We start from the raw sequence: 14,868 nt of genomic DNA, 5'->3' as shown, positions 1-14,868 counted from the left end.
GTTAAATACAAGAACTAGGGGTCACCAAATGAAATTAATAGGCAGCAGGTTTAAAACATATAAAAGGGAGTTCTTCACACAGCGCACAGTCAACCTGTGGAACTCCTTGCCTGAGGAGGTTGTGAAGGCTAAGACTATAACAGCATTTAAAAGAGAATTGGATAAATTCATGGAGGTTAAGTCCATTAATGGTTGTTAGCCAGGATGGGGTAAGGAATGGTGTCGCTAGCCTCTGTTTGTCAGAGGATGGAGATGGATGGCAGGAGAGAGATCACTTGATCATTGCCTGTTTGGTTCACTCCCTGTGGGGCACCTGGCATTGGCCACTGTCAGTAGATACTGGGCTAGATGGACCTTTGGTCTGACCCAGTATGGCCATTCTTATGTTCTTGTGTTAAATGCTTACACTTGGATCAAGATATGGCATTATTTTGGACATAGCACATCATTATTAATAATCAGTATAATTGTTTGTAGCTACCTTACGGAAATCTTTTGGCTCTGTTTTATCAAGCAGGCTTGTCAGGACACCCAGAATATTAAATAGTGCCAAAAGTAAAGCAGGACCAGCTAGCTGGAATCCCAACAATTACTTCTGAAGCTGGAGAGCGGGCAACATGCTGCATTGTAGTGGGCTTATTTTCATCAGTGCTATTTACAGATTCTTCCTGATGAATTTTTGCAAATGAGGATCTTACTGCTTACTGTTTGTCACTAGGAGAGAACACAGATATTCCCATGGAACACAACTCCAGAAGATGTCTTGCTACTTATTCTATAATGGCCATATTCACTCTAGTCCACAAGGGAATGTAGGGCCACCAAACCAATCCTGCATCAGTGGCGTACGTGGTGCAGAGGGCCGTGTGCATGCCCTCCATACTGGGACGAACTGTAGCTTGATTGTTCATTTTAAAAATAGCTTTTAAATTTTTAAATTAGCTAAAAAAGGGACCTAGGTGTGTCCTTAGATTTCTAGATGAACTGTACTTCTAGGATGGGGATTGCTTGTTTGTGTCTTCCCAAAAAAAGAAAACGTTGCTTCTTCACTTCCCTATATAAAACAGGGGAATGGTTTTGTAATGCTCAGAATGTGCAAAGGAACACATACATACAGCTCATGGGATGAATAAGATGCATGATATATTGTAGCCTTGATTAGTCAGAGGGCCAAATTCACTATTGGCTCAAACAGGTGCAACTTCACTAAGTGCTGTAGAGTAAGTTCTCTGGGGAGTGTGGAGATGCCCCACTCACTGTGTCTTTCTTTGGGTCAGATTTACCACTAATGGCCCAATCCTGAAGCCCTTATTTAGTCAATGGGCATTCCTCCAGAGTAAGGGCAGCAGGTTTTGGATCCATATCAATGACCAAACTGGGGTGGGGGGGGAAGGCAGGGAGAGTATTCTTATCCCTCTCTTGGCCCTATCTAGATGGATTTACAACAACCAAAAAAATGGTTTTTCACTGTGTGCCATCCTCTGCAGTGACAAACAGTATAGCTGCTCCCTTTCTTTCTTGTCTCATCAGAGAATTATAGCCTTGTGGAACAGCAACATCTGTTTCTGTGCCATTTTGTATGTGCAGAAGTTCTAAATATAGACCTACACTATAAAATGTGATTTTTTTTTTAATTAGTTTTTTTTCAACTTCAGTATGAATCGAATCCCAAATGAGAGTGGTTCTTTTTTGTGAGTGGTAATTATAGGATTAGTGATAACAGCTAATGACAGGCTTTCATACAATAAACATTAAGGGCCTACCCTGCACCGTTGGAATACTCATGTGAGAGAGCTGCAGGACCAGATCCTGATATTGTATTTGCTTTCTGGAGAAGTGATTCTCATCGCAGATACTTGGACTTCTCCTGAAGCATATTTTACAGCTTTTGAGTAGTAGCTAATTTTACTAGCAATATATAGACTGACTTTAAGAACACATGGAACAGACACTCTGTGGAACAAATTGCTAAACCTTTGGTGGCTGATCATTGAATCATAGAGGAGATGACAGTCATTTGCTCAGATGATCACATATTCTGGATGGTTTAAAGGGGACCACAAGTAGGACTGATAGAAAACAATAAAAACTCCGTGGGAGTGGGAATTATAACAGTCCTTAGAAACCATAATATGTGGTGTTGAAGGTACAGAATATCTGTCTGCACCTTTTTAATATTTTAAAATCAATGAACTGCCTGTTAAGTGACAGGTACTCCAGTACTCTAAATCAAGGTAAAAAATATACATTCTTAAATTCAAGTAGGGTATTTTCATAAGAAGTAATATTTTGTGGTGGCCACTTAGCAACATGAGTATACTGTATGTCGCTAGATCACTAACCTGAAACCCTTTTACTGTTAAGTACAGGTTTTAATTTTTGTTGTTTCTTGATCTCCATCACTATTCTGTGTCAGCAAACTCGACCTGTCAGAAGGATTTTTCTCAAAATTCACATAATTAATGAGTTTAGTTATTTTATCAAGTAACAAGGTTTTTGTTTAAGATCTTCATTTTGTCCTGCTTTAACACTTAACATTGCCAAGGAAATAGTATATAGGAAAGTACTTCTGTTGGTCCAGTGCCTACTCACAGGGGAAACACCCGTTGATGCCAAATCGACTGTCATTGTGAATAATGTCTTTCTTCTTAATTGCAATGTTGCAGACACAATAGCAGTTCTTATTACACAGATCTTTAATTAAGCAAAGGAAAACACAGCTAATGCCCTAGTCCCTCTAGAGATGATCAGATCTGCAAAAGTGCAAGGGGATTATAATCTGTTTCACAGTGCACGAAAACTGCGCCCTACAAAAGTCGTGTGCCATTCTTCCTTCATTTTAATCCAATAAATAAATTATTTGTGTTCCATTAAATGAAAGGCAATAGCTAATTGTGTAAATAGATTTATTTATTAAAACAAATCACAGCAGGCCAAATTCTCTCCCCAGTTACGTGTGCTGAACTCCCGTTGAAGTCAATAATAGTTCTATTCATATCTAAGGACATAAATTAGTTCAGAGTACTGTAGGACACTTTGTTCACTATTAATGATTGGAATTAATCTAAAGAGTGGACATTATATTATACAAACACTAATAGATTATTGCACAAATTAAGCAAAGTTGGTGTTAGCAGGCATAAAGGATAACTGCATGGTGTGTCATGCTCCAGCAAAGCCCAAAGGGAAGATCCATTACAGCGGAGGCCAGACAATGGTTATGTTGCTGTCCTGCACTACGTTTAGATCAGGAGGCGCCATCTTTAAAATACACCAGGCCTCCAGGGAGAATCTGTGTGAGGTGGAACCGCTAAATCAGCCTAGATTTTGACTACCCTGGACACACCCTTCTTTCACACTCAGTGGCAGCTCCACTCACAAGAGGAGAGAGTCAGCTGTTTCTGACAGCCTGCTATCAGAGACTAAATTCTCTTCTGATGTAGCTACCCTGATACTAGTATAGTTACACCAGCAGTAAATTTGACCTCCTCTTCCTAAGATCACTAATATCCTTTACACCAGCATAAGATCTTAGACCAGCATTTGTGTTACTAGTGGATTTAGACCTGAGTGTATCAGCCTTTCATGATTAATGATTACTATGTTAAAGACACTGGTACTGAGTAATAATGTCTTAATTTACAATGATCATTGCTTGCTTGAATGTAGTATTTTAAATTCAGTGTGACTTTTAATGGTTTGTTAAAATACTTTAAATTCCGAGGAGTAATTGTGTTAAGTAGGTTGCAAGGTTCTAAAATTATCATGTGTATAAAATTAAAACTTAATGGAGCACCTCCAAATGGTTGATTTTTAAAGTGAGAGTTTGCTGTGTCCTGATTCCATGTAGTTGAATCATTTCACCGTTTTTCTTTCACAGACAAACAAAATGATGTGGAGATTCCCTCTCCCACACAGAAAGACAGAGAGAAGAAGAAAAAACAGCAGCTCATGACACAGATCAGTGGAGTGAAAAAATTAATGCATAGTTCAAGCTTAAACAATACCAGCATTTCGCGGTTTGGTGTGAAAACAGAAAAGGAAGACCATTTGGCCAAGGTGTGCATGATTCTTGTACAAAAACATCCTTGAAGTTCTATCATTCTAGATCTTCATCGAAGCTGGAAAGAGAGAAAAGATGGTGCTGTCTACTAGCTTTAGCATTAAAATGGGAGCCAGGTCTTGTGGGTTCTGTTCTCGCCTGTTTGAACTAGTAGACCAAGTCACTTATCCTAACCTGACAGCCTCTGTTGTAAAATGAGAATAAATATTAACTACCTGACAGAAGTATTGTGTCTTAATTAACATTTTCAATGGAAGTTGAATCAGGCCCCTAAAGCATATTTTTAGGTGTGTACAGGCTTTTGAAATTTCATCAGAATAGTTTAAAAGATCAGAAGGAGGAGGGTGTGACTAAGTAGTTCTGAACTGTAAAGTCTTAGGCATTGGTGAACACAGCTCAGCCATGCCTGCCATTGGCCACTTTGCCTTTGTCTTCTTTCTGTAGTTTCCTGCAGTTACACGAGACAGCAACAAAAATAATTCCCTTATGACTCAATGCAGTGTGTTCGCCACTTAATAGTGGTTTGACATAGAATCTTCAGTGTTAATTTACATTTCATGTACTTTGATAATTACCAGTTAATATTAATTATCATCTTATTAAACTTTCAGAAAATATTGAAGAGTTGATTAAACCGATAGATATGATAGTTTGTGGTACATGCTCCCACATGCATTTTTAAAGTATTGTAACTATTCTTTTTTGTTGTTTTTGTTTTTCTATAGGAGTTGGAGGATCTGAATAAATGGGGTCTTAACATATTTAACGTTGCAAGATATTCACACAGCAGGCCCCTGACCTGTATTATGTATGCCATATTTCAGGTTAGAGATTCCACATTCATTTGCTACTCTTTTACAACACTTGCATGTTTTCTGATTGTTTTCTGGTTTGTTAAATCCTAAAATATGTGTATGAGGACACCACCTTTGGTTGCATGTTTAATATGTATTCTTTTCACGCTTATTCAACAGGAGAGAGATCTACTAAAAACATTCAAAATCTCATCTGACACCTTTGTAACTTACATGATGACTTTGGAAGACCACTACCATTCTGATGTAGCCTACCATAACAGCCTACATGCTGCTGATGTTGCCCAGTCAACACACGTTCTTCTTTCTACGCCTGCATTAGATGTAAGTTGTTCTGTTTTTAACAATGTGATCTGTATTGGGGCATTGAAGTAATTTGTCTGGATAATTCTAAGGTAGTGTTTCCAAAACTTAGGATGCCGCTTGTGTAGGGAAAGCCCCTGGCGGGCTGGGGCAGTTTGTTTACCTGCCCCATCTGCAGGTCTGGCTGATCGCGGCTCCCACTGCTCATGGTTCGCTTCTCCAAGCCAATGAGAGCTGCAGGAAGCGGCGCGGGCTGAGGGACGTACTGGCCGCTGCTTCCAGCAGCTCCCATTGGTCTGGAGCAGCGAACCATGGCCAGTGGGAGCTGCGATCGGCTGGACCTGCAGACGCAGCAGGTAGACAAACTGGCCCGGCCTGCCAGGGGTTTTCCCTACACAAGCGACATCCCAAGTTTGTGAAACACTGTTCTAAAGCAATAAAGCAGGATATCTGAATGGATATTTCAGTATATAGATCCTCTGTGTGAGTTAATTGAAGCTATATGCAGTATTGGTGACCCTGAAATCTAACTGCTGGAAGGCAACAGAGGGCATAAACGACTGAAATGTGTAATCTTGAGCTAACCAGTGGGTTAGTGGTTGTGAATTCCAGTGCCATTCAAGGTTCAGAGAGTCAGTTCCATGTCTTGTCCTTACTTCTGGTTTATAGATGAAATTCTGTCCACTCTCAACTCCTCAAAATCTACTATTGGAGTTTTGTTCACAGACTCAAGATTTCACTTTAAGTTTGTTAAAATACATAGCAGAACACTTCAGCCAATTCATTCTGCTTTAGCATCCATTCATATTGCAAAAGTAGTGTACTGTACTGCTTTTTCTGAGGGCTTAGTTTACTTAGGGCAAAGATACCTTAAATAATTTTCAGTAACAAGTGCATGTACTGTTTGAAGGGCTTTCTTCTGACTAGAAACATTTTGCTCATGGGAGGCTAAATCTTAAAAAGAAGAACAATTTGTTTTGACAATTTTCCATGCAAACTATTCAGAGCTTATGATTTAAAGGCTGGGGTCACATGCTTATATTGTTCATTTTTTCCCAGGCTGTCTTCACAGATTTGGAAATCCTTGCAGCAATTTTTGCAGCTGCAATTCATGATGTGGATCACCCTGGTGTCTCCAATCAATTTCTTATTAATACAAGTAAGTCTGGTTTTAAATACAGTAGTACCGCACTAATTTGCAAATCTAATACACTCTCTCCCTTGGTCAACAAAGATTTAATAGCAGAGTAAGGTCTCAAATTACTTCTTTAAGACTGTGTTACTGTCATGCAATATTCTGCAGTAGACTACTAGCGCACCATGAAACTGAGCAATAATTAAACTGTTGTCAAAATAACAAAACCAGTGAACTTTGTGATGTGGTCTCTTTGCGACATAAATCGTGTTTATTTTCCTAGTACTAATTCACAGTGAGTCTTCCAGTCATTAGTGTGAACTTGGGCTGTTCTTTTATAACTAATATGAGACAACTAAATAATCTATAATATTTTATTTTATATTTTTATTGTTGTTGTGGATGAAGACAAAGCCAAAGATTAGTGTTTGTGGTTCATAGTCTACTTTGCAACATGCTAAATACATGTGTTAGTTCCAAGACAATTGTATGGCTCCATTTTGGAAAGTTTCTTTGCATGTTTCATGCTTTCTGTTGTTACTGACAAAAAGATCATTTTTTTTCTCTCATCTCAAGCTAGTTACCAATTAAACTGAATAATAATGAGCATATTAGAGTACTTGTACACGAGTGTTAATATTAGAATACCACATGCTATTTGGCTCTGATGAAACGAAAAGAAAATCAGTAGAACACAGCATGCTTAGTTTTTAATCATTTATTTAAATGATTCTAAAGACTTCAATGCACAAGCAAAAGATTTCCTGTTTGAAATCCTGCATTATGCTTACTGATTTCTTTCACACTTTGCTAGATTCTGAACTAGCTCTGATGTACAATGATGAATCTGTCTTGGAAAACCACCATCTTGCTGTGGGTTTCAAACTGCTGCAAGAAGAACACTGTGATATCTTCCAGAACCTTTCGAAGAAACAGCGTCAGACTCTTAGGAAAATGGTGATAGACATGGTAAGAAGTCTACCCTTACTGTACTCTGGCTATCCCTACTGCTGTTCTTAAAGAGAAAAATTGCCTTTTTGCACTGCTGCATTTAGTTCAGAAGGTTTTCTTCTTTTATAAAGGTGTTGGCAACAGATATGTCCAAACATATGAGCCTTTTGGCAGATCTAAAGACTATGGTGGAAACTAAGAAAGTGACAAGTTCAGGAGTTCTCCTTTTGGATAACTATACAGATCGTATACAGGTATGTGATTGCAATTTTCCTTAGATTTTTGTCATTTTGCATAGTTTATTCTTTGTTGAAGAAACCGTGCTGCATAGTTTTACTCTGGGTAATAGTCGGCAGTTGTTGCAAAGTTCAGTGCTAACTTTTTTAGAAATCATTCAAAGCTTGTAGGACCAATATTGCTACTGTTCAATACCATGGAGAGAAGCAAAGAAGTACAGGAAGGCCCTAGGATGGATTTAGGCACTGCAATGTTCTCTCATTCTCTCTCTTGTTGAAGTTATTCTATTGTGTATCTGAGAGATCTGTCTCAGAATATCCCAATGCATAGAAAAACCCACAGTGCTGAGTCTCGAAGTATTGAGAAAGGGGCTTACTCTCTCTGAGAAAGGGAAAGCATTCTATTCCTCCCTCGACTTTGGTGGCAGACATTTAACAACAGGCTCACCAAAAAACCTCCCACCTTATCACTTGTTTAACATAAAGATCACGATTCATTTTTTTAAAAGCTGTTAATCTGGAGACAGAAATTGCTGTGAAATATAGAACACTCCATTTCTCTTTAAATCCCTTTATCCACAATTAATCAATGTTAATTCATTGATTTAATGAATTAAATCATTGTTTATTCAATGATTAATTGAATGTTGTTATTCAGTTAATAAAGCAGGGCTATTTAACTATAAAAGGCTCAATTTAGAGAAGAAATTATGAATGGTGGGAAGCACCTGCATTCAAGAACAGACCTACATGATGGCAGACTGCAACTGAACCCTGTATATCCATAGAGTTAGCTGATTTAGCACACAATGCCCTTTGTGCTTCCACAAAAGACCCTGACAACTAATCTCTAGTGTAATTTGAAAGAAATTTTTGAGAACTTACTTTTTCATAGGATATTGCATAATCAAAGACTTTTGTGATTAAAATGTCCTTGATTAAACAAACAGGTATGGTCTGAAATCTTCTTTTATTCCACTTGATTTTATGAGTTTTCTTATTAATGTAATTTCAGGTTCTCCGAAATATGGTACATTGTGCAGATTTGAGTAATCCCACAAAATCCCTGGAATTATATCGGCAGTGGACAGACAGAATCATGGAGGAATTTTTCCAGCAGGGAGACAAAGAACGAGAGAGAGGAATGGAAATTAGTCCAATGTGTGACAAACACACAGCCTCCGTGGAGAAATCACAGGTACTTTACATTGGGGTATACTTTAGTTGTTTCAGTTCGTAGTTTTAAAATTGAATGGGCCAAGTTCATCCCTGGTGTAACTTTGGTTTCATCAATGGAGTTACACCAGGGATGAGTTTGGTCCAAATGTTTTTTCATTGATTTGGATATTTTTATTAAGGGCGTGGCACCCTCTTGCTGCATTTAATGTGCTCGAGGGTCATCTTCCTTTTCAATTATAATGACAGGTTTTTTTCAGTGGAATAGGTAAATAGCCAAAGGTTCAGAAGTTTGATTCTGATAAACCCCAAATACCTGAATGTCTTTGAAGCTTTTATGGATTTACGTGACCATTCTAGGTGTTCTCTTTCCTGCTTCACTTTGCCTTATGTTCAAATGAAGACTCAGCCTTCTCTTTTTGTGTTCCTACTTCCAGAAGCAATCGAGAATCTATCTGATACCCCTGGCTGGGAAGGTGCGGTTCAGATTCTCCCACCTACTATTCTTCTCTCATCCTTCACAACATCCTTCTCCTTGGTCCTCAATGAGTCCCTCCAATATTGGTCAATATCCTGCCAAGTCGGCAAAGTTTTGGCAGTCTGTGTTTAGTGACTAGTCTCCTTACATTTTGCACAGTCTAGGGATTTCCTGAGTCAGGATCCACTCCAGAATGCTTTGGGAAAGATCTGTAGACAGCAGCCAACCCAGTGTGGACTGTCAGACCTCTAAAAAACCCACAGTTTTTCTGGATATAATCTTAAGGGCCTGTTGGAAGTCCTGGGAGGAGAGGATTGGAAAGGCAGGGCAGTATTTGTCTAAATCAATACAAATATTTAAAAAGGAGTTGGCTCCTTTGAAGACTGGAATATTTCTTACTTTGTGAGAACTCATTGTCACGTCCCTTGTTCTCATTCATAGATTTTAAGGATAGAAGGAATCATTAGATCATGTAGTGTGTTCTATATAACACAAGCCACAGAATTTAACTCAGTCATCCCAATGTTGAGTCCAATGACTTATGTTGACTAAAGCACATTCTGCTCTTTAGATAGTGGTGCCTCAGTTGCTTATTTAATTGGCTTGAACAAGACATTGTCAAGGGTTTGTGGGCCTAAATACACCTCTACCTCAATATAATGCCACCCGATATAACACGAATTTGGATATAACGCGGTAAAGCAGTGCTCCGGGGGTGGGGATGCGCAGTCCGGTGGATCAAAGCAAGTTCAATATAACGGTTTCACCTATAACACGGCTCCCGAGGACAGTGTTATATCGAGGTAGAGGTGTAATTAACAAAGTTGCTCATTATTATTTCTAAATGTCCTCCTGTGCTAAACCACATAGCTTCAAAATTATTCACATCACCATTGAAAAAAATCTGTGCTCATTTGTTAGACCAACAACAATCTACGACCCCAGTTTGACAAGGAATTGTCCACATGCTCCGTGAGGCAGTGTTGAAGCGTTTTTCTGCTCCATCTTCTCACTTCAGAGAGATTTTAAAACATAAATTGTGATTGTGCAGGGAGATCAGGAATTGAACAGAATACCAGCCATTTGAACAAGACAAAAATGCATCAACAGAGAGAGGCATTTACCTTTTGAAGTTAAAAGGGCCTAAAATAGAAAGAATGACAAATACAAACATATTTGAAATTTTCAAATATACTAAATAATGTCCTTTTAAATCTAGTAAATATTCTTTTCAGAAACAGGCAAATCATTTGCTTGGTTGTTTGAGATGCTTGTTTAGATGAACAGTTAACTGTTTGTTTCATTTAAAAGTTGCAACATTTGTGACCATTAGTCCTTTATGAATATTGGGAGCTTTTATAATGTCAGCGAACCCCACTATCCAATAACCAAAACACTGAAGTTTTTTCACTTTAAAATGCCTCCAAATATGTGCTGCAGGAAGTTTTCATCACCTTTTTGCTTAAGCTGCCGCAACAGTATGTTACAATTGAATTAGAATGGTTCTACTGACATCCTGTTGTGTCTGAAGGAGGCATATGTGATTTCCAAAGCAAACATCCGTGTGTTGAGTCTGGCCCCTTACAGAGCCGTTTTCCTGCTGCATAGAAATGTTGTCCAGCAGTGCGCAGTCAAGTGACGCATTCTGTCAAGATGGAAGAATTTCAATCCTTTTTATGGCCATTCAGTTTTCTCCATCCTGTACGTCCTGTTTGTCAGACAATTAAAAAGTGAGCCAATTCGGAGCTCGCTTGCCAATAGTCTGAAGGGCTCACAGACCCAACGTGGACCATCATTATTTCCATCAATGACACATCCGTCTGTACCACAGGAGGCCTGCATACATATTATACCATCACTGGGGACAAGGGATTGTCCTGGGTTCTTCATTTGGTTTTATACACTCTTAACAAGGAAAAAAGAAAGTTGTACTAGGCTGCATCTAAACAGAAAAACAGCAGCTACCTCTGCAGCAGAAAGCAGAGACATCTCTCTATTTAAAGATGCAAAGCAGAGAAAAGAAGTCATCACAAACACAAGCTACATGCGATAATAAGATATCATTAAAGGTCAAATTTAAGTCTATAAAAGCAGTAACATTCAGAATTCGGACTGATAGTCAATCTAAGAATGCTGGCTTTTTCACAGCTGCCAGCCAAATGAAAGCTCAAGGGAATTGCACTGCGATTGCCATTAATAAAAAAAAAAAAAAAATCAGTATTGTTATTTCTGGTACCTCTGTATGGTAACAGTTGGGAGGTGACATTTAAATAGCAACCACAGTGAAGCCTTCTATCCCCCAAAGATTAACTCAGCTTGAGTTTTGCCTTAGTATTGCACCAGAACAGAGGGGTTTTTTTGGAGTCAGCCAAAGAAAACAGCAAGCCCCGAAATCAGTTGGGTTCTGAGATCCTGTAGATCCTCCCCTTGGGCTGGGGGAGGGATCTGTTAGCAGTGGGCGTCTGCCCGCCCCGTTCCCAGAAACCCAGTAGGTACTTATAATCATGTGTTCATTATGGGATGGCATAATGGTAGCCTTATCTCTGAATGTCTATGTGACGGTTGTTTTTAATTAAACCTCAACTCAGGGCCTGATGTGAAAAAAGGCCTCAAGCCAACTTTCATTTTTGTCAGTACAGTTTTGCACAGGCATGATGTGTGCAAATGGTGCCATTTAGACACTGGGTTTTGGGGCCCGGTCTGATGCATTGAATCAGGTCCTTAGTGGTGTTGAATATTTTCTGAAAAAATGCATCAGTCATTTGTAATGTGTGTGTAATATTTTGTTTCTCAGGTTGGATTCATTGATTACATCGTCCATCCACTTTGGGAGACCTGGGCAGACCTAGTGCAGCCTGATGCACAAGACATCCTGGATACTTTAGAAGACAATAGGAACTGGTACCAGAGTATGATACCTCAAAGTCCCTCCCCTCCCCTTGATGAACAGAATAGAGACTGTCAGGGTCTAATGGAGAAGTTCCAGTTTGAACTAACTCTTGAAGAGGAGGATTCAGATGGACCTGAAAAGGAGAGTGAGAGTATCAGCTATTTTAGCAATACAAAGACACTCTGTGTGATTGACCCGGGCAAAAGGGAATCACAAGAAGAGGCTAATATAGAAGTTGTGACAGAAGATATGTCACCTGTTGATACATAATGTACTGTATGTAGGTGAACTTTAAACACTTAATGAGCATGCAAGCTGTCTTGTAGGACTAGCCTGCGATCTAGGTCTTAGGCCTGTGTCTAACATTGGCTAAAAGATCTTCTCAGCTACTTGAGATTGGAGTCAAGGTTAAAGATCGTGTATGGAATGATTGCTCAGGAAATTAACAGATGATTTACATTGTAGTTTAAGCCTTGTTATCTTAAAACATTGTGTTGTTCCAGAGCCAGCTTGAATTGTTACTGAACTGGTTGAAAGTGAACGACGCAGAACTGAGAGATTTTATACTGTTAAGATTTTGGGATTTATACCAGTTAGACTGATAGAAACTACTGAATAGTAACTCTACATATAAAACCTGTCCACCTAACCACCTGTCTGCGGACCTGTGTGCCTTTTTTGTAAACACTTTCACGTCTTTTCAAGAGCCTATTAAATACACAAAGTTAGTATAAAACTCTACACAATGTGTTTCAAAATTGGTGGATACTTTTTTGATTCTTCCTGTTAAAAGAAATAGTCTTCCTTCTCTCATGGGCAATATCTGTCACTTTATTGCAGTTAATCATTTTTACAGGCTAAACAGAAGGGGTACCCCCTATATTTGCATTGCTGCACCTTTAATAGTCTTGTTAAATTTCCAGATGATCTTTTAAAGTCATTTCATGCCATTGCACATTGTTTCTGTTTGCTTGCTATATACAACAGTATTTTTTCCTCAGTGGGGTTCACTTTTGTTGTGCACAGGATAAAGGGTAGTTCTGTTTTTCTAGCACAATGCAGTACATATACAATTAAGTGTAATAAGGCAGTGTGTGATGTGAGTTCTCCCTTTGCCGGTTTCTTTGCTCAGTGGAAGCTGCACGCTCAGATCTTTGTGTTTCTCTCACCTGTAGTTCATGTTTCCTAGGTTTAGTTCCATCATCCTTCTCCTGCACTGCCTTGAGCTCTAACACGTCCATTACTGTTTATAACAGTGTATTTATTACTGACTGTATATAATGTAATGTTTTGTAAGTTATTATTTATATAAATTAACATTACCTGTCAATGGTGGTGTTAATTGTGTAGAAAACTCTGGATAAGAGTTGCCTTTTTTTCTTGTAACCTTTTGTATTGCATAAAATAGAAGAACCTGAACATAGCGTAAGAGACATACGGAACCCATAAAGGGCATTCAGGTGGCATTAGCTCACTGGAGTTTCGTTTTCGTGATGAGTTAAGAAGAGTTGTATCTTACGACTGGGAGTGAGGGCAATAGGACGAGCCGTTTAAACTACTGAAATGCTGAAAAGGAAACCCCCTGTGAATGCTGCCAACTATTAAATGTCATGTTCCAGTATATGAACAACCCAATGTGAATTTCTATGACAAAATGTGAACTGATGTAATAATTGTGCTGTGAAGCTTCTTCTGACAAAGCTTGTTAGGCATCATTAATGGTGTCAGTCTCAGTTTGTAAAATATATTTCAAGCTTTTGGTCCAACTTGTGACTAAATAGTTGATGAGACTAGCACAGTTGTGCATGATCAATGGGTTTGTATGTCTGTTGAACACTGCATTGTTCCAGGTGGTTATTTTATTGTTTTCAAAAGTTTCACACAATGTATGTTATAGTATTATATATTGTGTTCAGATGCATTCTTAAGAGATTTTTATATGAAGTGAATAAATGAAAGCATGACCTAGGCTGGGGCTCTTTTGGCTGTTTATTTTTTATCAACAACTTTGTATGTGAAATAACTAAACAGCATCAAAATGTAACTAAGGTAGCTATAGCCTACCCTGGTAATACGCTAACATATGATCATGGACCAGCTCCCATGGTAAAATAAAAACCAGGCCTCCACACATAATAGCTTTCTGCAGGCAGAGAGCAAGCCAGAGACTTGAATAGCCAGCATCTGTAAGCACAAGGAGGACATCCTCTGGCCAGTCTTCTACTTATTCAGAGTCTCAGGACGTGTCCAGCACTCAGAGACCCGCTTCTTCCTTATTCACCTTTAATCTTCCTGATGGTGAAAATCATCAGTGCTGTGATCAGTCCTCTTAGCCTCTTCCGTGGCTTGGTTCTGTTGCAATTCCTGCAGTGAGGGCAGACACCTGTTAAGAAAGGCTTCTAACCTTTTCTCTCTCAAATGCTGCATAGGGTCTCTACTCTCCATCTTAGTAACACTGACAGGGTGCCTGCCCACACTATCCAGTACCACAGACCAAAGATAATTCTGGTCCCACAAAGCTGTTCAGGTTTCAGAATCTGGTTCCTGAGTCATAGAATAACGGTTTTCCGATGCCGAAGCATTCTAAAATCACAAGTCAGGTGCCCAAAATCTTATGCAATTGGCTTAAAAATCATGAGATTTACAAAAAGTAATTTGGGGATCCTTTTGTGTCTTCTGGGTTTCACGCTGGTCACATTTTTCTCTGCAATCATGATGTCTAGAAACTTACTGCTTTTTTTAAAAAATAAAAACTGAGAATCTCTCATAACCGATGGATTACAGGTGCCAAGGTTTTAAGAACACCCCCAAATATTTCAAG

At 38.9% G+C, this 14,868-nt stretch overlaps 1 protein-coding gene across 4 annotated transcripts in view; it reads left to right on the top strand.

Moving 5' to 3' along the window:
- PDE4B (phosphodiesterase 4B) overlaps positions 1-14,016 on the top strand; it is a 378,929-nt gene extending 364,913 nt beyond the window's left edge. For all 4 annotated transcript variants that reach the window (XM_030572883.1, XM_030572884.1, XM_030572885.1 and 1 more), the window contains 8 exons: positions 3,881-4,059; positions 4,789-4,887; positions 5,038-5,202; positions 6,241-6,340; positions 7,131-7,285; positions 7,399-7,521; positions 8,519-8,701; positions 11,952-14,016. In XM_030572883.1, coding sequence (XP_030428743.1) covers positions 3,881-4,059; positions 4,789-4,887; positions 5,038-5,202; positions 6,241-6,340; positions 7,131-7,285; positions 7,399-7,521; positions 8,519-8,701; positions 11,952-12,317 — 1,370 coding nt within the window. In that variant the 3' untranslated portion in view covers positions 12,318-14,016. The remainder of the gene's footprint in view (positions 1-3,880; positions 4,060-4,788; positions 4,888-5,037; positions 5,203-6,240; positions 6,341-7,130; positions 7,286-7,398; positions 7,522-8,518; positions 8,702-11,951) is intronic.
- Positions 14,017-14,868: the final 852 nt, after the last annotated feature.

The sequence above is a fragment of the Gopherus evgoodei genome, chromosome 8, assembly GCF_007399415.2.
Source record: "Gopherus evgoodei ecotype Sinaloan lineage chromosome 8, rGopEvg1_v1.p, whole genome shotgun sequence".
Taxonomy (NCBI): Eukaryota; Metazoa; Chordata; order Testudines; family Testudinidae; genus Gopherus; species Gopherus evgoodei.
This window is presented reverse-complemented; position numbering and strand designations above follow the sequence as displayed.